At 37.1% G+C, this 27,936-nt stretch overlaps 1 protein-coding gene and 1 long non-coding RNA gene across 2 annotated transcripts in view; one reads left to right on the top strand and one right to left on the bottom strand.

The window, feature by feature from the left end:
- Window positions 1-2: 2 nt before the first annotated feature.
- LOC111524416 lies at window positions 3-19,826 on the top strand. The gene is made up of 5 exons (XR_002725780.2): window positions 3-438; window positions 10,710-10,870; window positions 14,688-14,737; window positions 18,620-18,660; window positions 19,629-19,826. It is a non-coding gene; the product is annotated as an uncharacterized LOC111524416 (long non-coding RNA).
- The window catches only part of ITFG1 (integrin alpha FG-GAP repeat containing 1), a 277,510-nt gene continuing 261,042 nt past the window's right edge, over window positions 11,469-27,936 (bottom strand). The window contains exons 15-18 of the mRNA XM_023189598.1: window positions 19,618-19,742; window positions 18,824-18,906; window positions 16,025-16,142; window positions 11,469-12,862 (exon numbers count right to left, since the gene is read on the bottom strand). Of these exons, the coding sequence (XP_023045366.1) occupies window positions 12,803-12,862; window positions 16,025-16,142; window positions 18,824-18,906; window positions 19,618-19,742 (386 nt within the window). The 3' untranslated portion in view covers window positions 11,469-12,802. The remainder of the gene's footprint in view (window positions 12,863-16,024; window positions 16,143-18,823; window positions 18,907-19,617; window positions 19,743-27,936) is intronic.

A 27,936-nucleotide genomic window follows, 5' to 3' on the forward strand; every position in this document is an offset into this window, starting at 1 on the left:
GCGGCCTCGCGCCCTGGGACGGCGTTGCTCCCCGCCGGCTGCCGTTAGGGCTGGAGGCCGGCGGGCCGCGGGGTCCGCGGGGGGCGCGCGGGGGCGCCTCTTGCCCTGGCTGCGCAGCGGCCTCCTCCGAGAGGCTGGCGCCGGGGCAGTGCCCGGCCTGTACCCAGCCGCCGCGCAGGGCGCTCGGGGCAACTGGCCGAGCCCTCGAGGCCTCCCGCCTGACTGAGGCGCCGGGGAAGCGCCGCCCACCTCGGCCCCGCGCCCTTGCGGGCCTGCGAGGTATCCGCCAGCCCTCGCAGACAGAGGGGCGCCGGCCCCTGGTCCCCTAGACCTCCATTGAAGGTCAAAACTTTGCCCAGCTCAGCCTTGCTCGACCCGGGGCAGGGAGGCGCGGACCTCGGCAGAGGGAGCCCGAGGCTCTCCGTGCTCTTCGCGCCGGTGAGTTCCCGACCCGCGGCGCTGCCGGCGTTTCCCCGGCGCCCGCCAGGTTGACGGACAGTTTAGTACCAACTCCTCAGACTCCCCCTCATGAAGTAGGTTTTATGGAATGGGAAAGTCGAGGCCAGAGAGGTGAGGCCATTCGTCCAGAGCTACACAGCGAATGAGCGGCGGGGCTGTGCACCCTCTCCACGGGCTGCCCTCTTAGCAGCTAGTCACTACGCTGGGCAGCTTCGCCCGCTGATGGGAGTCTCCAGGTCTGCCAACAACTGCCTGGCTCTTGGTGGTATTCTTGATCCTGCTTTATTTTCTCCATAGCGGTTATCACACTGATATGACATTCCTTATTTATTTGTTCATCCTTTATATCTTGTTCACCCCCACACCATTAAGATATCAGCTGCTTGCAGGCAGGGAGACTGCATTCATTTTTTTCATTCCACACCTATGTATTGGGTGTTAATTACGTGCGAAAGACAATGATTGGTGCTGGAGATACAAGCGTGATCAAGGCCTTACCGTAATAGACTGTTTATGCCTGTGTCTGTGTGTAGTAGGAACTCTATAAATGTTTGTTCAACCAATTGTAGGGAAAGACAATGTCAGGCAACTGAAACATTTTTCAAGTGTTAAGCTCTTTTCTCTTACTTTGTATTCCTCCAAGAAAGACACAAAAGCATAAATTACGAGATTTACAAAGGAAAAACATATTTAACACCAATTAATACCCAGGTGTTTCACCCTTTGCCGTGTGCTATGGATGGGGGTATAAAAGATGGGTAAGTTTGGGTTCCTAAAGGTAACCACCTACTACAGTTAAGATCGCATGCAAGAATCAATTAGGAAATTAAACATTTAAGAACTTTTTCCCATGGATATAAAAAGGTGGCTCACGCGTGTAATCCCAGCACTTTGGGAGACCGAGGCAGGTGGGTCACCTGAGGTCAGGGGTTCGAGACCAGCCTGGCCAACATGGCGAAACCCCATCTTTACTAAAAATACAAAAATTAGCTGGGCGTGGTGGCATGTGCCTGTAGTCCCAGCTACTAGAGAGGCTGAGGCAGGAGAATCACTTGAACCCAGGAGGCGGAGGTTGCAGTGAGTTGAGATCACGTCATGCACTCCAGCCTGGGCAACAGCGAGACTCCATCTCAAATAATAATAATAATAATAAGGTAGCATATTAGTAGAATATGACAGTAAGAAGACAATATTAAGTATAAGTCACAGAGAACAGTGAACCGAAAAAATTTGAGAGGAAGGGGCTCTCAAATAAGGGGCTCTTAAATTAAGAACATAGTAGGTTCTTAATGCGAAGTTGTTGACTAAAGGAAAAATATGTGATGTCATCAGAGAAGGCTTCCTGAAGGAGGTGACACACAAACCATGGAAATGCGTGGGGTGGCAAGAGGAGAGGAGGCAGAAGAAGAGCTCAGTAGGCAGGGAGCAGGGTGAGCCTGGAACGTGGGGTGAGTGTTGTGTTTGGTATTAAAGATGAGGTTGGACATGGTGGGCTTTGATTATGGAGATAGGTGCTCAAATACTAGTTAGGTGAATGATTACTTTTAATAGTGGAGTAATGGAGTTTTGGGAAGATTCTTTTGGCAGTTGAGGTTGTAATAAAAGGGGAGAGATTAGAGCAACCACAAGAATACCAAAAGCAGATCTATAATACTTCTACATTTATATTTACTTTAGAAGCTCTTACTTGTATTATTTTGATTAAACCTAAAAAGTCTTTTTTCCTTTAGAATGTTGGCTTGGAAGTAGATTCCAACTGGGAATGTTCATTTTGTGGCTCCCTGTTAAGACACCTACCTTTTAGATGTGCTGGTGGAATTGTCTGCAGTCGATTTTTCGAGGAATGTAGGAAAGCACAGATCATAGCTGAGACTACTGTGTGGCCATATGTTAGCCATATCAAAAGGGAAGCAGTTTTCATATCTCTCACTTGGGCGTTCTGTATTTGAATTATTATTTTCCTGGAAGATCACCCAGTGGCACCCAGTCTGTTCCCAGATTACCTGGCAGTTTCCAGGTGACTGAGGACTCGGCTTTCCTTGGGTCCTGCCGGTCTCCCAGGCATCCATTCAGGCTCTCCAGCTCCTCACAGTCATTCCTATAGGTTGAATTGGGTTTTCTCTAAGTCTCATGTAGTACTTGAATGGTATTGCATGGCATTTACTTGTTACTAGAATGAATCTTTTTTTTTTTTTGAGACGGAGTCTCACTCTGTCACCAAGGCTGGAGTGCAATGGCTCCATCTCTGCTCACTGCAACCTCTGCGTCCCGGGTTCAAGCGATTCTCCTGCCTCAGCCTCTCAAGTAGCTGGGATTACAGGCGCCTGCCACTACACCTGGCTAATTTTTTTCTTTGTATTTTTAGTAGAAATGAGTATTCACCGTGTTGGTCAGGCTGGTCTCGAACTCTCAACCTCAGGTGATCTGCCCGTCTGGGCCTCCCAAAGTGCTGGGATTACAGGTGTGAGCCACCACACCCGGCCGAATGAACCATTTTTTAAAAGGAAGCATTGTATTGCCATTGTTTATACACTTAACAGATATTTGTTGTGTCTCTGTTTTGCTGTTGTTTGGGAGTGTTAACATTTTATTACATTACAGCCGAGGAAAGCAGGTTGTTGGGTTTGGAGATTGTTACTTACTGTCTGTGTCCCCTCCTAGTTCATATGTTGAAGCCCTAACCCGCAGTGAGGCTGTATTTGAAGAGGAGGGCCTTGAGGGAAGTAATTAAGGCCATATGGGTGGGTCCCTGATCTGAAAGAAATAGTGTCCTGTTGGGAAGAGACATCAGAGAGCCTGCTGTCTCTTCATGCACAGGCACCAGGAAAGGCCATGTGAGGACACAGCAAGAAGGCAGTCATCTGCAAGCCAGGAAGAGCGTCCTCATCAGAAACTGAATTGGCTCCTGCCTTGATCTGGGACTTCAGCCTCCAGAACTTTGAGGAAGTATGTCTGTTGTTTCAGCTACCCAGTCTGTGGTATTTTGTTGTGGCAGGCTGAACCAGCTGATACAGAGATTATAATTAAGGAAAGTAGAGGAATTTTAAAAGAACCAAACTTTTATGTGTAGAAACTATTTGTAGTAAATTATAATATGGATCTTGGAACTTTACAGGGTGCAAATATGGCTACAGCAATGGTGACGTTTAGTGAAAAACAATCAGGTGGGTTCTCAGTAGATGAAGATTTCAGTGTTTATTACACAACTGTAGGTTTTTTAGGGGAGGAAAATTATAGTTTTAAAAAAGTGCATTCTATTAGTCTGCTCAGGCTGCCGTGGCAGAATTACAGTGTAGCTATAGACTGGGTGACTTACAGTGTAGAAATGTATTTTCTCACAGTTCTGAAGGCTGGTTTCTGCTGAGGCCTCTCTCCTGGCTTGCGGACTGTCACCTTCTCACTGTGTCTTCAGCGGCCTTTTACTCTTTCTATGCGCACCCCTGGTGTCTTCGTCTTCTCATAAGGACACCAGTCCTATTGGATTAGGGTCCAGCCCTTCTGACCTCATTTAACCTTAATTATTTCCTTAAAGGTCCTGTCTCCAAAAAGTTATATAAAGCGATAGGGCTTTGACATGTGAATTTGTGGGAAACACAATTCAGCCCATAAAATGCATGAACCACAATCATTCCTGTGTTATTGATATTGAAGAAGAGCTGTCAGGGAGTCAAAGAGTTCTTTCAGTAACACTGTCCCCTAAACTTCTAAATTTCTGGTTAGCATAATTTTAAACCAAGAATGCTTTTCAGAAATATTGCTTTCTACTAATACTAAAATATTTCTTCTTTACCAGGAAAATTTCAAATTGTCAAGAAAATTTCTGGTCATTAGGAGAGAGGCCTCAGCAGAAACCAGCTTTCATTTGATTGTGAAAAACAAAGAAATGCCCTAATTTTAGTCATGTGCTGCATAATGACCTCTTGGTGAATGATGGACCACATACACAACTGTGGTCCCATAAGATTATAATACCATATTTTTACTGTACCTTTTCTATGTTTAGATATAATTAGATACACAAATACTTACCATTGTGTTGTAATTGCCTACATTACTCAGTACAGTCATATGGTGTACAGGTTTGTAGCATAGGAATAATACGCTAAACTGTAGAGCCTAGGTGTGTAATAGGCTACACCATCTAGATGTGTGTAAGGACACTCCATAAAGTTTGCACAGTGGTGCATTTCTTAGAATGTATGTCTGTCGTTAAGTGACATATGACTGTTTTTTTCTAAGAATAAAGTTACTAACATATGTGGTATCTTTTTTTTTCTTTAAAACCAGAATCCCATGTTGAAAAGAGATGTGTTTGTTTAAACCTATTTACTTTCTAACCTGGTGTTCTTTTATTAAAAAACAACGCCCCCCTCTAAAAAAAAAAAACCTATTTACTAAAAGCTGAAACAAATGCTACTTTATTGGCACAATATGAAACCATAAAGTGTAAATTCTTGATACAGTTATTTGGTAATGTTTGTTAAATAATAAAAATTTCTTATAAATTCAACTTAAGGGTTTAATGAACTATGAATATCTGTGCTGGCTTATATGCTTACGCTATTTAAAACAAACATGACTGGAATGCATCTATTCAACTATATGTCACTGTTATTTAACTGTTATGTTTTTGAGAAAGGTATATCTGAATTATTGTACTGTTAACAAATCTCAAACTATTTTGTGCTATAAAATATGTAATCTAAGACTTATAATGAAACTTCTGTTTCTGGATATATGACCTGCAAAGGGATCTTTGGGAAAGTTTTATAAGATTTTTAAAAAAATTGTGAAATATAATCTATATTTAGAAAAGCACCTTAAACAAATATGTATGTACAATTTGATAAAGTGAAGGGCCATGAAAATACTACCCAAATCAAGAAATGAAACATCGCTTATGTACTAAAGTCCTCCATGTGCCTCTGCTTGGTCGTAATCTTCTCCCAGTTCCCTAGAGTTTATTGCTGTTCTGACTTTTGTTGTTTCCTACCTTTTCTTTGTAGTTTTTAAAATAAATATATCCTTAAACAATATAGTTTAATTTTTCTTGTTTTTGAACTTTATATGTATGAGTGGATCATGATGTGTGTATGCTTTTGTGTTTTGCTTTTTGGCTTAATTTTGTGAGATTAATCCATGTGGTGTGTGCTAGTTCATGAAATGTCATGGCTGTATAGTATTTCATTGTATAAAAATCCATGTAGATGGATATTTAGGCAGTTTCTAGATTTTGGCCATCCTGAACATAGTTGCTATGAATATTTTTATACCTATAACCTGGTGCACATGTGTGAGAATTTCTTAAGAGTAGAAGTGATATGTAGATTTAGAGTGTGCATATCTTCTACTCTAAATAAAACCAACCACTGCTTTTTTTTTTTTTTTAAACTTTGTCCTGCTAAGAGTGTGTCAGACTTTTGTTGTGCCACATCCATACCAACATTTGGTTATTGTCAGCAGTTAATACTTTTTGTCAATCCTTTTGCTCAATTTTTTATTGAACTGTCTTTTTCTTTGTAAATAATTTTGTAGGATTTCTAGATTTTGAATACAGTCATTTTTATTTGTTGAAAATATCTTCTTTCATTTGGTGACTTGTCTCTTCACACTTTCAAACTCCTTATAGTTCTTGTGGATAGAGTTACTAATTTTAATATACTTCAATATATCAGAAATTTCCTTTATAGTGTTTTTTAATGAATAGGAAACCCACCCTCTAGTATCATGAAGTTATTAAATCAAGTACTAGAAGCATTCGTATTTCACCTTCAATCCACCTGGAATTGATTTTTCTGTGTGATGGGAGTGCAGTTATCTTTTAGTTAATGAATTGTCTTAGCTTATTTATTGTTAAAAGGCTGTTCATATTCCTCTGCTCTGTGGTGTTACCTCCTTCCTGAATCAAACGTCCATGTATATGAGTCTTTCTCTGCACTCTCTAATATGTTCCATTGGTCTATCTCTTCACCAATACCACACTGTTAATCACCTTAATGCCCCCCCCCCCTTTTTTTTTTTCAGAGACAGAGTTTCACTCTTGTTGTCCAGGATGGAGGGCAATGGCATAATTTGGCTCACTGCAATGTCTGCCTCCTAGGTTCAAGCAGTTCTCCTGCCTCAAGACTCCCGAGTAGCTGGGATTACAGGCGTGTGCCATGACGCCTGGCTAATTTTTGTATTATTAGTTAAGACAGGGTTTCACCATGTTGGCCAGTCTGATCTCGAACTCCTGACTTCAGGTGATCCAACCGTCTCGGCCTCTCAAAGTGCTGGGATTACAGGTGTGAGCCACCATGCCTGGCCTAATCACCCTAACTTTATTATTTTGTTACCTGGTAGAGCAGGTCCTTGTTCTTTTTCAAGATTGTCTTGGCTGTTCTTGTTCTTTTATATTTTCGTATACATTTTAGAAACCTCTTAGCAAGCTCAGCAACACAACACCCCATTGAGATGAGTGGAGTTGGGAGGGCTTTGACATCTTTACAATTTTGAGTCTTCCTGTCCATTAACATGGTACAGATGGGCATTTATTGAAAATTTCCGTAGTGTTTCTCATAAAAGTTTTATAATTTACCAGGAAGAGATGTGTGCCACATCCACATTAGCACTTTGAATTGTCAGCATTCTTTGTTTTATCCGTGAAAGCATTCTTTATTCATGATAGATGTGTAGTGGTATCTCTTCATAGTTTTAGTATTCATTTCCCTAATGGCTTATCCTGTTGAACATCTTTTCATATGCTTATTTGCTATCCATATATCCTCTTTATTGAAGTATCCTCAAATTATTGCCTACTCAAATTGTTTTTTATTTTTACTGGTGAAAATTTGTCTATTTAGAATTAGCCAGCTGGACTCAGTTTAGATGATTCCAATTTTGTTGGCAACATCCAAAGCATCATAAACAGGAGCCAGTCAAACACACGCCTTCTCTCCACTGGGCCTGATTGACAGGCCACATCAGTGTCACAGATCTGCTCCACATCCTGTCTGCTCTGCTGCTTGTTGGCTTTGCCATCCACAATGACCTCAAGTGTGTCATTATCTTCTGTCTTCTTCATGGCACACTCAATGGTCAGGGGGAATAAGGCAGAGTGGTCAAGCTTGTTTCTCCTGGGGGCACTCTTCTGAGGATATCTGGGTTGTCTCTAGAGCTGTAGTGTTTTGAGGTGCTGGAAGGTGGGTGAAGTACAGACACCCCTTTTTGTGTGTGGCTGTGGATGCTTTCCAGCACTGCCTTCTTGGCCTTCAAAGCTTCTGCTTTGGTTTCAGCTTTGGGAGAGGCAGGAGCTTCCTTAGGTGTCATCTTGTCCGAGTTTTTGTATTGTTGAGTTTTGAGAGTTCTTTATAGATTCAGATACAAGTCTGTTGTTGGATATGTGATTTGAAAATATTTTCTTGGCTGGGCACGGTGCCTTATGGCTATAATCCCAGCACTTTGGGAGGCTGAAGCAGGTGGATCACTTGAGGTTAGCAGTTTGAGACCAGCCTGACCAACATGGTGAAACCCTGTCTCTACTAAAAATACAAAAATTAGCCAGGCATGGTGTCACACACCTGTAGTCCCAACTACTTGGGAGGCTGAGGCAGGAGAATTGCTTGAATCTGGGAGGCGGAGGCTGCAGTGAGCTGAGATCACACCACTGTACTCCAGCCTGGGTGACAGAGCACGACTCCATCTCAAAAAAAATTTTTTTTTTCTTTGCACATATAGCTTGTCCATTCTCTCAGAAGTGTCTTTGTCAAAGCAAACATTTTTAATTTAGATGAAGTCACATTTATTAGTTTTTAAAAGGAATCATAACTTTGGTGTCATTTCTAAGAACTCTGCTTAACCCTAGCCTATGAAGATGTTCTATGTGTTCTTTTAAAGTTTTATAGTTTTACATTTTATATTTAAATTTATGACCCACGGCCGGGCGCGGTGGCTCAAGCTTGTAGTCCCAGCACTTTGGGAGGCCGAGACGGGCGGATCACGAGGTCAGGAGATTGAGACCATCCTGGCAAACATGGTGAAACCCCGTCTCTACTAAAAAAATACAAAAAACTAGCCGGGCGAGGTGGCGGGTGCCTGTAATCCCAGCTACTCGGGAGGCTGAGGCAGGAGAATGGCGTAAATCCGGGAGGTGGAGCTTGCAGTGAGCTGAGATCCGGCCACTGCACTCCAGCCTGGGCGACAGAGCAAGACTCTGTCTCAAAAAAAAAAAAAAAAAAAAAAAAAAAAAAAAAAAAAAAAAAAAAAATAAAAAAAAAAAAAAAAAAAAAAAAAAAAAAAAAAAAAAAAAAAAAAAACAAAAAAAAAAAAAAAAAAAAAAAAAAAAAAAAAAAAAAAAAAAAAAAATTTATGACCCACTTTGAGTTAATTTTTGTGTGAGGTGTGAGGTTTAGATCAAGGTTCTTTTTTTTTTCCTTTGCCCTTTGTATTTATGGCAAATACAGATGATCAATTTTTCTGACACTGTTTGTTGAAAAGACTGACTTCCACTTAGTAACTTCTACATCTTTGTCAAACATCAAATGTCTGTATTTGTGTGAATTTATTCCTGGACTCTATTTTATTCCATTGATCTATGTGTCTCTCTTTGCCAATACCACACTGTCTTTATTACTCTAGCTTTATAACAAGTTTTAAAGTCACATAGTTTGATTTCTTCAACTTTGTCTTCTTTTTCAAGTTTTAAACTAGTCTATTTTCTCTTTCATATAAGTTGCACAAAATCTTGTCCATGTCCACAAAAAGATACTGCTGGGATTTTGATAGGGATGGCGTGAAATGTACAGATCACTTTGGGGAGTATTGGCATCTCCTAATCCATGAACACACTGACTTTCTATTGAAGTCTTCCTTGGTTTCTTTCATCACGTTTCTTCTTTAATATGTGCATCTAATGTTATAAATACCACCCCCCAGCACTGCCTCCTGCAAATTTTGTTATGTTGTATTTTTCATTTGGCTCAAAATATTTTAAAATTTCCTTTGAGACTGCCTGTTTGACCCTATGGTTATTTAAAATATCTGGGTATTTTCCATGGATCTCCCTAGGTCAATTCTATTATAGTCTGATAATCTACTTTGTATGATTTCTATTCTTTTAGATTTGGTAGGACTTGTTTCATGGCCCAGAATATGGTCTGTCTTGGTAAGTGTTCCATGTGCGCTGAAAAAGTGTATTTTGCTGCTGTTGGTGAGTGTTATATAAATATCCACTAGGTTAGATTGACTGAGTGCTTTTCAGGTCAGCTCTAAGCTTTCTGATTTCCTGCCTACTTTTTCCTTCAGTTACCGTAGAAAAGTGTAGATGTCTCCCACTTAAATCGTGAGTTTGTGTTTCTCCTTACAGGTCTGTCGGCTTTTACTTTTTAGTTTATGAACACTTAAGATTTTTATGTTAAGAATAGGGGACTGATCTTGAGTGAGTCTGCTCTCCAGATGAGGCTGGCAGATGAACAATGATGACACTCCCAAAAATTAGGATAGTAAGTCCTTTATTCTTGATGCTGGATCTGGACACTACACCACAGCATCCACCAGAATGAATATTTAGGGTTTTGTTTCTTTTTATGTTTTAGTGATATTTTCCTAGGAATTGTTCCATTTTGTATAAACTTTCAGATACATTGGTATAAAGTTATTCTCCAAGTCTTCCTACTTTTAATAAATAGATAATCTGTAGTTATACCCTTTTCATTTTTGATACTGGTTATTTGTACCTGTTTTCGTTTTGTTAGAGGCCTTTGGGGTATCCTGTGCCCTGTAACCGATGAATGTGGGAATGTAAAGGCCCAGCCTTCATATTCTAACTTGGGACAGGTTAGGAGATAGAAAAGGTCATCCTATCTCAGAACTCGATGTAGGGTTGTTATGAGGCATTCCATTGAGAATGCATCACAATTTGACTTTTCTGCCTAACCTTGTTTCCTTCCTTTCCCTTGTACAGTTGTGGATCAAAAGCACTCCCTAATCTACTATGTATTAGCCTTTTAAAATAACTGGTCAGGTGCAGGTAATCACAAGGGCTGGTTTTAATTCACGTTTATCCTGAGGAGTAAGCCCTTAAATATCCTAGATCAATCTCAGGTATACCATCGAGGTCTGCTGGACACGATTTAAGTTTTTGTTTCCTTTTATGAGGTATTCTAGCTACTTGCAAGGATGGGGAAATGTAAAGGGCTAGTTCAAATAAATGGTGTATTAACGTATTTACAGTATCTTCAAAATGATTATTAATTCTTAATTATTCTTCCTAGCTCCCCAAAGATGGATAACACTAACATATAGTCAGTGGGAAAGAAATCTCAGAAAATGTTCTTTGGTCACTTTAATGGGAAATGGGAAGGAAGAAAAACAGCACTTATCAAGCATCTTCTATGTACAAACTGCCATTTCAGACTCAGAGCAGTCCTTGAAGGTAGGTATCACTCACTAACTTTGTTTTACAGATGAAGAAACCAAAGTTCAAAGAAGTGACTGATTCAGAGTCATGAAATCGGGGAGTTGGGCCCTGAATCCAGATTGGTCTGACTTCAAAGCCTTGTTCTCTTTCCACTGCAATATTCAAAATTAAAATAAAGGTCTTGTTAGTGATTCTCAATGTTGTGACACATTTTTGTTTTTTACCTGCTGTCCCTTAATAAATGATATTGAAGTTGCGTTTGGAAATACAGAAACAGTATTAATGTCACTGATTGTAGTTTTAATTGTCATTAACATTTTATTTGTCTTGTAAACCCTGACTCCACATGAGTTTTAAGACTCAGGCTATATCAATAATGAGCCCGATTGTCTTTGGGAAAGTGTCACATAGTGCTTAGGAGAGTGCTGTGGGTTGATAACTAGTGAATTTAACTGAGTATTACAGTCAGGAGAGTCCTATCTTGCCCCTGACCCACAGAGAGGCAGTGGGCAAGTCACCTTACCCGTCTCCCAGTCCAGATAAATGCTTTCGTAAGCTCTAAGGTCTCTTCATGCTCTGAAATAATTATTTAAAAACTCACTGAAATACTTTGTTTCAATAAGGAATATTTATTAAGAAGACATGTTAACATGCTTAGATACAAAGTAAAAACACATGCCATTTTCAGTAAACTGTGAAGAAAAAAATAAGAACAAAATTGTTTTCAGAGAAATTTTTGTGTTTTATAGGCATCACATGTCCATTTGCATATTAGAAAATTATTAGCATTGATAAACTTTTTTTCTCAGTCTTAAAGTCTTTTTAAAGTAACTTTTTGGAAATGTGAAATTCACAATATAAAATTTGCATTGAAGTCTGAATGTAAATTATAGACTTCTCCAAGCCTTTGAGGATAGAAATGTGATTGAAGATTTGCATTCCCAGATGCTGCCTACAGCAGTTTCCTTTCAAGAAATCAAATGTTCTTCATTATCACATGATAAGGATCAGTTTTCAGAGGAAAATTTTTAGGGCACATTAATTCTTGGAGAGTACTATAATTTTTAGTTAATATGAGCAAGTAAATCTTTATATGTCAGTCACCAAAAATTTAGCTTTTCCAAAGAATATTTCTTCATGCCTGAAAATAAAATTCTATCAAGTCTATATATTTCTATAATTAGATGTATAAGTCTAATAAGATCATCTAAAATAGTAATAATGACAACTACCACATATTGAGCACTTACTCTGTGCTAGGCACCAAGCTAAGCACTTCACATACATCATCCCATTTAATGTTTACAATAACTCAAGCAAGTATCATTAGCCCCACTGAATAAACAAGAAAACTGAGGCTGCACAGGTTAAACAAGAGTCAAGTTCAAACAATGACTTTGTAAGTGGTGGAATTAGGAGTTTAAGGCAAGTCTGTCTTACTGTGCTACCAAGTCAGAGCCTGATCACTATATTGTATGTCATCAGTGAGAGACCCCTGACCTGCTGTGATGAAGCTGAATGCATAATGACTCTGTGATATAGTCACAAAAGTATAATTTGCATCATTAGAATAAGAAGCAAGACCAACTCAAGTGGACACAAAAATTCCTGCTCATTTAATTATTTTTATTTACACACATCTTTTTCCATCATCATGACACTAATAAGATTATAAATACACAAACACGGGAGTACATGCAACACATTCCACAAAGGAACAGAAATGTACAGCACTACGGAATAAAGAACCCAAATTTTTTATATACAAAGTGCTTTAACAAAAAAAGACCTTGTGACATATTCAAGCCATATTTATTTGAATACTTTCCAATAATTACCATGGGATACATCATTTATAAATAATAATCTCCCCTATTTTTTAAGCCAGAATTTGTGTTTCAACTAATCAAGTGAACAGCCATTCCATTATGTAACATTAAAGGCAAGTCACATAGCATCAAAATGAAACCGGTGGGCTTCTTGTCGTTTTTCTCTATCATCTGCTTTCTGAAAAAGAATTTTAGACTCGTTTATAAATGGTAGAGAAATGTTACAAAAAGATTCATTTCTGAAATACACTGATTCATTTTTAAAAGTCTCCAGCAATTAGTAGATAATAGATATGATTTCCTAATTCTAGTATTTTGTAGTTTATAGTAGCTGTTTTATAATTAATGACTAATTGAATAAAAAACAAGGAATACTTGAACACTTAGGGGACATTAAATACTTACGGTCCTTAAACACTTAGCTTCTTATCACTTACTATCTACTTGAAAATAGGAATAAGCATTAGATTCTATAAGGATAAATCAATGATTGCATTTTTCTCTCATTCTTAACACTGATGTTAATAAACAAATCTAATGGCTGGGTGTGGTGGTGGCTCATGCCTGTAATCTCAGCATTTTGGGAGGCCAAGGAGGGCGGATCACTTGAGGTGAGGAATTCGAGACCAGCCTGGCCAACATGGTGAAACCCTGTCTCTACCAAAAAAATACAAAAATTAGATGGGTGTGGTAGTGGGCACCTGTAATCCCAGCTTCTTGGGAGGCTAAGGCAGGCGAATCATTTGAACCTGGGAGGCGGAAGTTGCAGTGAGCCAAGATTGCACCACTTGCACTCCAGCCTGGGTGACAGAGACTCTGTCTCCAAAAAAAAAAAAAAAAAAAAAAAAAAAACCCAAACAAAACCAAATCTAAACTAATTATATTAAAGTACTAATGTACTAATTATTTTTTCATTAAATTGTTAATTTAGCAGATATTCATTGGCCCTTTGCTTCCAATACTCCCAATACCAATACTGTGTTTGATACTTTAATATTTAAAAAACCTCAGTTTTGTATCTTGTTCTCCAAAAAGACAAACACAAAACATATTGTATAACTGTAATTCAAGATAAAAAGTGAAAAATGTTACCAAGTCTAAGAGACTACTTCTAGATCCAGGTGAGGAAAGGGAAAGCTTTGAAAAGACATGGAAAGTATTTGAAAGCATGGAAATGGGGAGAGTGGTATTCATTCCACTCTGGGGTTACAACATGAGCAATCATGAGAAGGCTGAAAGGAGCACGGATATGTGAAAGGAGCTGGTAAAAAATAAGACTGTGGAGTCACATGGAAGTCATATGCAGGCCAGGCCAAGGATTTTACACATAAAAGGCAATGGATATTCACCAGAGCTTTTTGAGCAGGGGAGTGACATGATGACGGCTAAACTGAATGATGAGTGTGCTAAATGGAATGGAAAGGGGAGAGAACGGAAAGAAAGAGACCAAGTAGGACGTAAGAAGGGGCTGGGTTAAGCAGTGCAGTAGGAATGTAGAAGTGAAGTCAACTGTAGAACTTCTTACAGAGGCAGAGTCCATAGGCAATTGATGAAATCTTGTAGGCAAGTAAGACAGATGAAGCTTTAGAATGCTGGTTTTGAGGTGTTGTAAGTCATCTAGGTTGAGCTATCATGGTGATAGTTGGAAATGGGGAAGGACCTTTAGAGATGAGAGCTGGGGATATCTGAAGCCATGATTTTAGATGAAATTGGCAGGTAAAGTGTTGAAAGAAGAGGGGCAGGGACAGACACTGGGGAAAGCTTGCAGTGAGAAAATGGTAGAAGGAGCCAGCCTGCTTAAGTAAAAAAGTGGTTAGAGAGGTTCTACCTCTTTGAGATACCACAGTGCCACAGGAGACACGGTATATACATGGTCAAATGTATACTTGTACTTAAAACTTTAATTTTTGGCTACTGCACAATTATTGTTATAAGCACACAATGTTTATGCTGTAATCAGATCTACTGAGGAATTAATGAAATTAATTTCCTTTGCTTCATAGGTCAAGAACTATGGAATCTTTCAGATGATATTCTGATACTTCTGGACAAAGTATGTATGGTTGTCCTTGATCTTACTCTTAAGTTGCAATCTTAAGGTTAACTGAATATGTAACTGCATGTTACTGTTTTTGATATGAAAGGAGTGATTTTTTTAAAAGCGACAAAAGTATGAAAAAGAACATTTATGGAACAACTAATATGTTCTCTTTTTCATACGTTAAAAGAACAAAGACGGTAATTTTAGTTAGCAAAAAATGATTATGATGGCATGACAATCCAGAGTGTAGGTGCAAAAAAAGAAAAACACCTTTCTTTGGGGCCACAAAGAAGCCCTATTTTGAGGGCATTGATTGGAACCCATATACAAATAGAAACTAGCTTTTTCACATATATCTAAACTGCTAATAAATTTACAGTGATAGCTTCTTTTTTCTTCACATAAACATTGCATAAAAATCTTTTACATATTTGGGAGTTTTGTTTTCAATTAGTATTTAGAGTATTATACTAAAGAACAGAAATCAGTTTAATGCAAAGAATACTTAATAGATGAAAAATATGTTTATGGCTTTTTTCTTTTTTGAGACAGGGTCTCACTCCTTTTGCCCAGGCTAGAGTGAAGTGGTGCAATCGCAGCTCACTGCAGCCTCAACTTTCTGGGCTCAGGTGATTCTCCCACCTCAGCCTCCTGAGTAGCTGGGATTACAGCTTGCATCATGGTGCCTGGCTAATTTTTTATATTTTGTAGAGATGGGGTTTCACCATGTTGCCCAGGATGGTCTCGAACTCCTGAGCTCTAGCAATCTGTCCACCTTGGCCTCCCAAAGTGCTGGGATTATAGGCATGAGCCACCATGCCTGGCTGTTTATTGCTTTAGTTGTTATCTTCCACCTAAACCCTGAGAAAATAATTTAACCTCTTTTTACTCTAATTCTTTTCAAAGAGATAGCTGTTAATCCTAGCCAAAGAATGTCCATGACTTAATCAATAGATACTGAACACAAGTTCATTTTAAAAAATCATTATTATTTTTCAGGTCATATGAAATTGTTTCTAAATGCCTTTTGATTTCTGAATGATCACTTTATTACTATTGTACAGCATCAAACTTTTAAAGTAGACATCTCCTGTGATTTGTATGAATTGACAGGAGACATTAGTCACTTCCAGGGATAAAATAATCATCAATAAAATGATGCTTTGGACAGAACTTGAAAAATGATGAAATTCTAGTCATATGAAAAAAGTTTAAAATAAACATAGTGTTTTTAAAGAGCAATGTATGTATTACTAGAATAAATTAACCAAAGTTAATGTTTCATTTAAATGAACAAACCTTTTCCTGCCAATGTAAAATGCCAATTATTGCCAAGATGAAAACACAGACACCGATGAGAGCTATAGCAGTAAGCAGAACAATGTTACTTGGTGTAAGATATAGTTTGGCACTCCAACTGTAGAAAAAACAGAATAAATTAAAATTACAAATTTTACTTAGAAATAACAAAGTTATATTGAGACCCCAAAGCAAAACAGCTTATTAATTAATGAAACAGTCAATGTATTCATTAAACCATTCGTTCATCTGTCCACTCATTATAAATAAAACAAAAGCAATTATAAATCAGATAGTGCTGAGAATATTGATGATGCTGTGGTTTATATTTCACCTAGACAACTGAAATAGAATTTTTGATGAGATATTTCAGTGTTTTTCATCTTCCAAGTTTGATCCTGTGAGAATTATTCTTAGTAAACATATCCAAGGGTACTTTGGACAATCATGGACATTTTTTTTACATCTTGATTTACCTGCTTAATTTGAAATCCTGAACTGTAAAGCAAGGGAATCACATGATCCTAGAAGCCTTCTGTATCATCTCATTTTTGAACTGTGTCACATATGTAATATGACCAACTAAAACATAAATATTTTGAATGTTGATGGCTTGTGCAGAACTTCTATAATTTTTGTATCATGTTGGAGCGATTACTACAATGACTTTTAGGTTCAGATCACTTACAAAATCATCTTTAGTCCCTCACTGTTAATGGCAATATACAGACTAGAGGTCTTCAGTAAACAGAACTAGCTCTTTCCTTCTAAAACAGTCTGTGTAAGATAGCATTTGCACACCCTGAAAGCCTAAAACTAAGGACTGTATCACCAACTCTGCAGGTTGTTATATACACATAACTTTTTGTTCTTCCTAGAAATAGGTAATGGCTATATTTTTATTTTAAAAGTTTAATAAAGGTAAGACTGTTCTGGTAAATAGCAAGTAGCTATTGACTTATTCTGGGATAATTAAAATTTATTGATCCATAAGTTAGCCTCTAGTCAATAAACCTCAAAATATACCTCAAAAACTAAAATCAATTTGGTTTTTATTATGAACATAAATTTGAAAAGAACATTTCTTTGGAAAGGGTAAGAGAAACATGAAAAATGTTGAGATTATGGAAAAAAGCTATGGTATAATTTTCTGGAAATTCAGAAGAGTAAGTAAACCTTAAAAAACCAAATACTGTTAATTAGTTGAAAGCTACTCTTAGTGTTGAGTGTTGTACTCATACTTAAGAAAACAGTTCTTTTATGAAAAAAAAAAAGGACAAAAGTCAATCCTCAGTTTTCTACTCAGAGGCAGTCACTCTTACCAGTTTCCTGCATATCCTTTCAGAGATATTTTATACATGTATGAACATGTATGTGTAGATAGCTTCTTTTTTAATCACAATGCCTGTTTATTACACATACTCTTCTACATCTTGCTGTTGCTGCTTTTGTTTGTTGTTTTTGCTTACCACTCCATCTTAAGAGACTGTTCTATGTCCGTGGCAGTGAAAAAAAGTCATGCTACTGAGCTGTATAGAAGTACCCTACTTTATATAGTTTCCTACTCATGGTCCAGATTTTCTAGTTTTACTGTAAATTTCATCTATAGAAAACTAACACATACAATATAGGCTCATTAAAAAAATCTGAACCAGGACTATAACTGTTTCAATGATGTCATCTTATTCCAAGCATAAGGCTGCGATAAAGTTTATTTTCTTAAGTAGTTTGGTTCTAAAGCCCATTAATCTACTGCATCTGCTGGTATGCTGGTAAACTGGCTCTGAGGTAGACAGGGGTTGGGGAAGCCCTATTTATGATACTTGCCAATTTTCATGGAGTAGATTCTCCCACCATAACTGATTTCAGTGTGACTTCACTGAATAGAGATGCACAGTCAGCTCATGAGGTGGCATAAGGTGGTTTCGGCAACTCAATACATTCGATCGAGATGTTTAATAAATAATGATGAAGCTGGTATTTTCAGAGGGAATGTAACAAGCAGGGGACCCCACTGGTTACATATTCATAGACAAATTCACCATTTCTCTTTGGTTATTTTCTCATGTTGATATTTGTCTAGCATATTTTTCCCTATGAAATTTAAATGTTAGTGAATACTTTTATTGCCTAATTTAAAAAGAATAGAATCAATCTAGAAATTTAAATAAAAATGAACAAAGATTATTTAAGGATTTAGAATTAAATGCTGTATTATGAAATAAATGTATTCTGTTAATAAGGATAAAAATACCTACTGTTCGTTTACCATATGCTTGGCACTGTGTTAAGTATATTTCACCCTCAGATGCAGAAATTGAGTCTTGGAGAGGACAGAGGACTGGCTCCTAGTCTTGCAGTCAGCCAGCAATGGGCTGAGTCTTTTAGCCTACATCTATTTAACTCCAAAATTTGTGCCCAACCACTGTGGGATATATAGTACTTCTCAAGTAATTTATTTAAAAGATCAGTGCTTTATACAAAGATTTAGTATCCTGAAATTTTGAATTTATAACTAGTAAATGGAAGAGCAGTTTATTAAAGCAGAATATATGTATAAATACCTAATTAGTTAACCTGCTGTTTTTCTCATAGGATTGAATTTGTTCTTCATGAAAAATGTCTGGGACCATTATGTAAGTATGTTTAGTCATTTAAAGTTTGCCATAAGCAAATTAAGGATGGGCACTCAACTCATGGGAACACAGCAGGAATATGAGAGAGTTTAAAAGACATCACTGTATCTATAATTCAGAGTTAGCAGTGTCTTTACCAAATCAGTTCAAGCAAGGACATTACCTTCGAGGGACATTGTGAGGGTATGGAATGACAATTAGCTGGGAATTTGGAATGATTGCAGTCCACTCTTGTTTTCGTATAGACTGGAAGAAGAATTTAAGAACATTTAGCATTTAGCACATTTAAAAAACACAATTACTATTCTAAATAAATAAGGAAAAATGTAGCTTCTTTGAGAAATTCAAATTCTAGGTATGGATGAAGCTATGTTTACCAGTATTAAGCCAAAAAATAAGGCTTTTGTGCCATCTGTTGGAAAATTTTCTCATCTTTTCAAGGAAAGATTATATTTGTGTTTTATGAATTCATTCATTCAACAAATATTTATCAGACACTTATGTAGCAGGCACTGTTCAAAGGGCTATGTACAAATGCTGCTTGGAGCTAAAATTCAAGTTAAGGGGAAACTGACAATAAGCAAAGCAAGTAAAATAGTATGATTATACATATTATATAAATAATACACATATGTATAATAGTATTTATGTTAGTAAAATATTTATGTGCATGTTAGGTGGTGAAAAATGTTAGGATGAAAAAGCAGGATAGATGGATAGGTGAGGTTTATGGGCCAGGAGAGGGAAAAACTACATGGTATCTTAAAATCATGATGTGCTCTATGTAAGATAAACTTAGGTCACTACCAATACATTTTTCTTTATTCTTCAAAGGGAATAAAAATATTTGATTTATTTGAATTAAAATTCAATTACGTTCAAATTATTTAATTTAAATACTTAAATAGTGAATATTAAAACACAGATTAATTGTAAACAAAATGAATTTTCACTCACTTTTTCTCCAGATGGACGAGGAATACCAACATACAGATGGTCAAGAAAATTTGCACTCCGACCTAAACCAAGCACGTTGTATGGTAGTTGGAGAGCTAAATGTGCGGATTGGCTGAGTTGGCCAGCTAGAATTATTCAATTAAAAAAAACATTAAAAACATCTCTGGAAACATTGCTCCCATCAAATATTAAAATGATAAAATGTTAAAAATTTAGGTACTGGAACGTATCATGTTTCAAAATGTGAAGTGAAACATATAGAACATTAATATTAATGATTCACTTTTTTCTTTTTTTGAGACATGGTCTCACTCTGCCACCCAGGCTGCAGTGCAGTAGCACTGCACTGAGCCTTGACCTCTCAGGCCCGAGCTATCCTCCTTCCCAGCCTCCCAAGTAGCTGAGACCACAGGCGTGTGCTACCAGGCTCAGCTAATTTTTAAATATTTGTGGAGATGGGGTCTTACTATGTTGCCTGGCCTCCAACTCCTGGGCTCAAGTGATCCCCCTGCCTTGGCCTCTCAAAATGCTGGGATTACAGGCGTGAGCCACCATGCTCAGCCAGTGATTCACTTTTTAAAGAAACAGCTTTACTGAGATATAATTCACATACCATACACATCACCCATTTAAAGTGTACAGTTAAGTGGTTTTGAGTATATTCAAAGAATTGTTCAGCTATCACCACAATCTAATCTTAGAACATTTTTATCACTTGAGAAGTAAACTCCATACACATTAGTAGTCACGTCTGTTTCCAGCCCGCACACTTCCAACTATATGTAATCACTAATCTGCTTTCTGACTCTATAGATTTGTCTATTCTGAAGATTTCATATAAATTGCAATCATACGATGTGGTCTTTTGTGACTGGCTTCTTTCGCTTAGCACGTTTTCAAGGTTCATCTATATGGTAGCATGTTTCCGTACTTTATTATTGTTACTTGCCAAATACTCCACTTTGTTATATATACATTTTGTTTCATTAATTTCATTAATTGATGGACATTTCAGTCATTTCCATTTTTGGTTACTAAGAATAATACTGCTGTGAACATCATATACAGGGTTTATTTTTGTATTTACTTTTGTTTTCCTTTCTCTTGATTATGTAAGCTAAGAGTGTTTAACATCATTGGGAACTAACAAACTGTTTCCAAAGTACCTGCAGCATTTTATGTTCCCACCAGCAATGGATAATGGTTCAAATTTTTCCACATCCTCAGTGACACTTTTTATTGTGTCTTTTGTATTATAGCCATGCTCGTGGTTGTGAAGTGGTATCTCATTGTGGTTTTTACTTGCATTTCCCAAATGACTAATAGTCATTAGCCTTGAAAATGGTCAATAAACACATGAAAGAAGCTCACTACACACACACACACACACACACATACACACACACACACACACCAATTAAGTAAAGCATCTGGCCCTGTAGGCACATTTTCTGTTGTCTTTTTTTTTTTTTTTTTTAAAGAAATGTGTATTAGCCTACTTTCCTGTTTCTTTGTATGTCTTATAATTTTTGTTGAAAACTGGACTTTTAAGATAATATTGATAACTCTGGTATCGCTTAACCCCACCCAAGGGTTTGTTGTTTTTGTTACTGTTTGTTTAGTGACTTTTTTTTTTTTCATTTAGTGAATTCTGTGAATTCTGTATTCCTTGCAGTGGTTGTCCCCAAGGTCTTTTTAATTTTTAAAGTTTTTATTCTACATCTGGCTTCCTACTTGGCATATCTGGGTCAGTATTATTTAGTGGTCAGCCAGTGATTTGTTGTAAGATTTCCTTAAATCTCTTGCCTGTACATCTTCCACCCCTTGTCAAAGTGATTTGTGTGTGAAGGCATGCCTTCAAAGTTCAGATGGTTTAAAGGACAACCTTAGTTTTCATTTCCTGCTTACGCAGGTCTTCATGGTGAAGCAGAAGGGAGCTGAGTATTTGAATGAGGTGTTTTCCTTTCTAGGAATTTGCAGTCTTCTAGATCCCCAAGAATATGTTGTAGCTTTTTAAAGCTGCCTATGTTTTCCAGTTTTCTAAGAATTCCTCTTATATTTTGACCAGTTCTTGTTTCCTCCACATTTAATCACAGGCTTAGGTAGCTGAGATGTTGCCAGCAGATTACTGTTGTTTTTGGTAATGCCCTAGTCAAATGAAATAGCCAAGATGCTGAGAATGAAGATTTTCTAGGGAGTTGCTAGTTCAGACAAAATGTTGATAGTAATAGGGATGGAGATTTTCATGCAGCTCCAAGGAGGTCAGTCATATCCACTGGCTGTGAAGCCGCTGGCTTTCCATGGCTACTGCACTACTCAGTTGAGAAGGGAGGCAGGATGGGAATAGCTCCAAGTTAAAAATGCCATAGATTCAGTGTCTTATCAAGGATCAGTAGTTTTCCTTGGAATAGACAATATTCAGTCCACTGTGTGGCTTTGGTTAATTTCCAGAGTTCTGAAATGGTGGATACTATATGGTTGGCCAGTATTTTTGTTGTTCTTTTTGGGGGCTCTGGGAGAGCAAGTTCGTGTGGTCCTTACACTGCCATTCCAATAGTCAGTCTTTTCCTATTGTAATTCACTTTTATAGAATATATGTATTTTCTAGGTATTTTTCTACATGCTTAAACTTAACATTTAAATGACAAAATTAATATATAAATATTTTAATATTCAAGGGGACTCTGCTAAACATCACTAATGTTATCCAAAAATACGCAATCACTGGAAAGTATATTTACCTGATTATTTATATAGTTCTTAAGTTGGAAACAGTAAGGTATAATGAAAAGGAACATGAATTTAAGGATAGGCATTAACAATGTGTATGAAACTGAAAAGCAGTATAGTGAACAGCATGGTCTGCAGAATTAGTTCACCTGATTGAAAGATAATGTTTAAAAGTAGAGTATCTCACACAGTAAATAATCATGTTAGCTATCTTTATTAAGATAAAATTTATTCTTACAGAGTAGAATTAAAAATTAAACACAGGCTGTTTATGCCTGTAATCCCAGCACTTTGGGAGGCCAACGCAGGTGGATTGCTTGAGCTCAGGACTTTTGAGACCAGCCTGGCCAATGTGGTGAAACCCCGTCTCTACGAAAAATACAAAAATTAGTCAGGCACGGTGGTGCGTGCCTGTAGTCCCAGTTACTTGGGAGCTGACGTGGGAGAATCACCTGAGCCTGGGGAGGTTGAGGCTGTAGTGAGCTATGATTGTGCCACTGCACTCCAGCCTGGGAGACAGAGTGAGACCCTGTCTCAAAAACAAACAAACAAACTCAAAATTAAGCACAAGCTAATTTCATGACACTACTAGCAAAGACTGACTTAACAGAAGTAAACCAAAAATAAAATTCTAACCGTTGGACCCTCCCCTCAGGCACTCAAAAGTTAACCTGAAAAACTAGTTCAGGCCATGATGGGAAGTGAGGGTCAGATATGCCTTATTATACTCTCCTTGCTGTTGGAATTCAGGCACAGCTGACCAGCATTAACATCAATACAAAGCCCTTGAGACTGACAGAAAAGACTGTTTAAGTCTGATAAGAAGCATTTACAATCTACTCTCTCTGAAGCCTGCTACCTGGAGCCTTCATCTTCATGATAAAACCTTGGTCTCCACAACCCCTTATGTTAAAAGACTTAAAGTTTGACTCTTTTTGTTTACATGACATCAAACTAGGCTTCTGTTTTCCTGTTTATACTATTAAAATTGCCTATGCAATAAGCAAGCTTAAAAGTATTAAGGAGAATAATCAAAGTAAAATTATCCAGCAACTTAAAATGAAGAGATAATCATTATTACATTTTAGCATACTTTTGGTCACATACTTTTTTTCTCCAAGGCAAGTGCATGCACAAATACATTTTAGCATAGTTTAGTACTATTTTCACTCAGTATTATTTATGAGTATTTAGTCATCATGAAAATTCTTGAAAAATGAATAAGCAGAGAGAAAAATGATGGAAACAACCAAAATCCCATTAAGAGAAAGCCAAAGGAAAAGCCAAAGCCACAGTGAAAAGACATGTATTATTATGTATACATCTAAAATTATTTTTCTAAAGTGATATCTACCCAGACATTACAAAAATATAATTTTCCTGCCTATATAATATCTTATTTAAAAATTAATTCCTTATTGTTGGAAATAAAGGAATTTTCCTAATCCTTTACTATTAAAAAAAAAAAGCTTCAGTGAACAACTCTGCAAATCAGTATTTGCACCCAGATTAGTTTGTTTGATTCCTATATACAGAACACTGGATCAAAGAGTAGTAAGTTTAAAACTTATTGTTAAATATAGAAACCCTGTTTCCTAAAGAGAGGGTGCATCACTTTACATTTCCATTAGCTTTCAATGAAAGCATCAACTTCAATCCATTCTTATTTTCTAATAGAGCTGTAATTCAATTAACGATTTTAACAATTTACTATTTTAATAAAGTGTAAAATCAAATGGCCTTTAGTGTATTTGCATGTTGTGCAACTATCAATTCTCTCTCATTTGCAAACTTTTTCATCATCCTATACCAACACCCTGTACCGGTTAAGTAATTACTCCCCCCTTTTTTTTCCCCCAGTAACCTCTAATCTGCTTTCATTCTCTATGGATTTGTCTACTCTAGATACCTCATATAAAAGGTACCACACATGTGACCAACTGTGTCTGGCTTCTTTCACTTAGCATAATGTTTTCAAGGGTCATATAAGTTATAGTAAATATCATTACTTCATCTGTTTTTTATGGAAAAATAATATTCCATTTTATGTATATACTTTGATTTGTTTATCCATCCAGCTATTGATGGATGTTTGGGTCGTTTCTACCTTTTGGCTATTATTAGTAGTGCTGCTATGAACATGGATGTACAAATACCTCTTTGAGACCCTGCTTTCAATTCTTTTGAGTATATATTAAGAAGTAGAAATCCTGGATCATATGGTGATTCTAGGTTTAATTTTTTGAGGAATTGCCACATTGTTTTTCACAGCAGCTGCACCATTTTACATTCCCACCAGGAATGTATGAGGGTTCCTATTTTTCACAGTCTTGCTGACATGTCATTTTCAGTCTTTTTAATTAAAACCATCTTAGTGGTTTTGAAGTCTGGTTTTGATTTGCATTTCCTTCATGACCAATTATGTAGGACATCTTTCACTCTGGGATTCTTTGGAGAAATGTCTAGTCCTTGGTCCATTTTATAATTGGACTATTTGTGTTTTTGTTGTTGAATTGTAAACATTCTTTTTATGGTCTGGATACTAGAACCTTATCAGAGATAAGATTTGCAAATATTTTCTCCCTTTTCAGTTTGTTGAAAAGAAAAAAAAAATTTCTTTTCTTTTGAGACAGGCTCTTGCTCTGTCACCCAGGCTGGAGTGCAGCAGCACAATCCTGGCTCACTGGAGCCTTGATCTCCTGGTTCCAGTGATCCCAGCTCAGCTTCCTGAGTAGCTGGGAGCACAGGCCTGTGCCACTGCTTCTGGCTAATTAAAACTTTTTCTTTTTTTAAGAGACAAGCTCTCACTACATTGCTCATGCTGGTCTCAAATTCCTGGGCTCAAGTGATCCTTAGGCTGTGGCCTCCCAAAGTTCTGGGATTACAAGCATAAGCCACTGCACCTGGCCAAAAATGGTTTTTTAATGCAAAAAAGCTTTACATTTTTGCAGAATCTAATCTATTTTTAAATTTTGTTACTAGTGCTTTTGGTGTCAAATCTAACAATCCATTGTCAAATCTGAGGAAATGCAGATCTATTTCTATGTTTGCTTCTAAGAATTTTGTATCCCTTATATTGAGGTCTTTGATCCATGACTTAATTATTATATATGAGTTAATTATTTTATATGGAGTCCCGCTTCATTTTTTTTTTTTTTTGCATGTCATTATACAAATGTTCTCGTATGATTTGTTGAAGGCACTCTTCTTTCTCCACTGAATGGTCTTGGTACTCCTGTCAAAAATTAATTTGCCATAGATGTTTGGATTTATTTATGGTCTCTCAGTTCTATTCCATTGGCTTATATGTCTGTCTTTATGCCAGCACTATACTTGTTGATTACTGTAGCTTTGTAGTAAGTTTTAAATTTGGAAAGTATAAGTCCTCTCAGCTTTGTTTTTGTTTTCCAATATTGTTTTGGCTTTTTGAGGCCCTTTACAGTTCCATATCAATTTGAAGGTTGGCTTTTTATTTCTGCAAACAGACCACTTGAATTTGTAGATTGTTTTGGGGAATATTGCTATCTTAAAGTTTTCCAATCCATGAATATGGGATGCTTTTCCATTTATTAGATTTTCTTTAATTTCTCTCAGCAATGTTTTTAGTTTTCAGTGGATAAATCATTCAATTTCTTGCTTAAATATATTCCTAGGTGTTTTACTCTTCTAAATGTTGCAAATTGAACTATTTTTTTTTCTTTTTTAAAAATTTCTTTGCTGGTGTATGGAAACAACTGATTTTTGGGTGTTGATCTTGTTCCCTATAACTTTGCTGAATTTGTTTATTAGCTGCAGTAGTATTTTTTTCAGTGAGTTATATGAGATTTTTCTGTATACAGAATCATGTCATCTGCAAATAGAAATCATTTTGCATCTTCCTTTCCAATTTAGAAGTTTTTATTTCTTTTTCTGGCCTAATTGCTAAGTGTAGGAATTCCAGTAAAAAGGTGAAGAGGAGGAGTGAAAGTGGGCATCCTCATCTTCTTCCTGATCTTAGAAGAAATGCTTTCAGCTTTTCATTATACAAGATGATATTAGGTGTGATTTTTCTTATAACTGCCCTTTATGATGTTAAGGAAGTTCCCTTCTATTCCTAGTTTGCTGAGTGTTTTCATTATAAAAGGATGTTGAGTTTTGTCAAATTATTTTTAGTATCTATTGAAATGATCATGTATTATTTTTCCCTTAGTTCTATTAATGCCATGTATTACATTGATTGACTATCTTACGTTCAACAATCCTTGTATTCCTGGGACAAATCCCATTTGGTCATAATGTATAAACACTTTTAATGTGCTGTTGGATTTGCTTGGTAGTATTTTGTTGAAGATTTTTGTATCAATATTCATACAGGATATTGGTCTGTAGCTTTCTTGTGGTATCTTTGTCTGGGTTTGGTATGAGAGTAATGCTGGCCTCACAGAATGTGTTAGGAAGTATTTGCTCTTCTAGTTTTTGTAAGAGTTTCAATAACAGTGATGAAATTCTTCTTTAAATTGTTGGTAGAATTTCACCAGTGCAGCCATCTGGTCCTTGAGTTTTCTTTTTCAGGAGGTTTTCAATTACTGATTCAATCTCTTTTACTTGTTACAGGTTGGTTGACATTGTCTATTTCCTCTTGGGTCAGTTTTGAATTGTCTGTGTTTCTAGGAAACACTTTTTTTTTTTTTTTTGGAGACAGAGTCTTGCTCTGTTGTCCAGGCTGGAGTAGAATGGTGTGATCTTGACTCACTGCAACCTCTACCTCCTGTGTTCAAGTGATTCTGCTGTCTCAGTCACCCGAGTAGCTGGGATTACAGGCATGCATTACCACACTCAGCTGATTTTTGTATTTTTAGTAGAGACGGGGTTTCACCATGTTTGCCAGGCTGATTTCAAACTCCTGACCTCAGGTGATCTGCCTGCCTCAGCCTCCCAAAGTGCTGGGATTACAGGCACATCTTTGATTCATCTAGATTATCTTTTTTTTTTTTTTTTTGAGACAGGGTCTTGCTCTACCACACAGGCTGGGGTGGAGTGGCACAATCATGGCTCACTGCAGCCTTGAACTCCTGGGCTAAAGCCTCCTGAGCAGCTGGGACTATGGGTGCATGCCACCACACCTGGCTAATTTTTAAATTTTTTTGTAGAGACAAGGACTCACTGTGTTGCCTAGGCTGATCTCAAACTCCTGGCCTCAAGCATTCTTCATGTCTTGGCCTCTCAAAGTGTTGGGATTATAGGTATGAGCCACTGTGCCTGGCCTAGATTGTCTAATTTGTTGATATGCAGTTGTTCATAGTATTATCAATCCTTTTAATTTCTATAAGGTCAGTAGCAAAGTCCCATTGTTCATTTCTGATTTTAGTTATTTGCCTTTTCCCTTTTGTTTAAAACTCAGTCTAGCTAATAGATTGTCAATTTTGTTGATCTTTTCAAAGAACCAACTTTTGATTTCTGTGATTATTATTCTCTATGTCATTTATCTCTGCTGAAATCTTTATTATTTCCATCCTCCTGCTGGCTTTGAGTTTGGTTTGGTCTTCTTTTCAAGTTCCTTATGGTATAAAATTAGGTTGCTGATTTGAGATCTTGTTTTTTTAACATTGC

Source organism: Piliocolobus tephrosceles, chromosome 17, assembly GCF_002776525.5.
Source record: "Piliocolobus tephrosceles isolate RC106 chromosome 17, ASM277652v3, whole genome shotgun sequence".
NCBI classification, from domain to species: Eukaryota; Metazoa; Chordata; class Mammalia; order Primates; family Cercopithecidae; genus Piliocolobus; species Piliocolobus tephrosceles.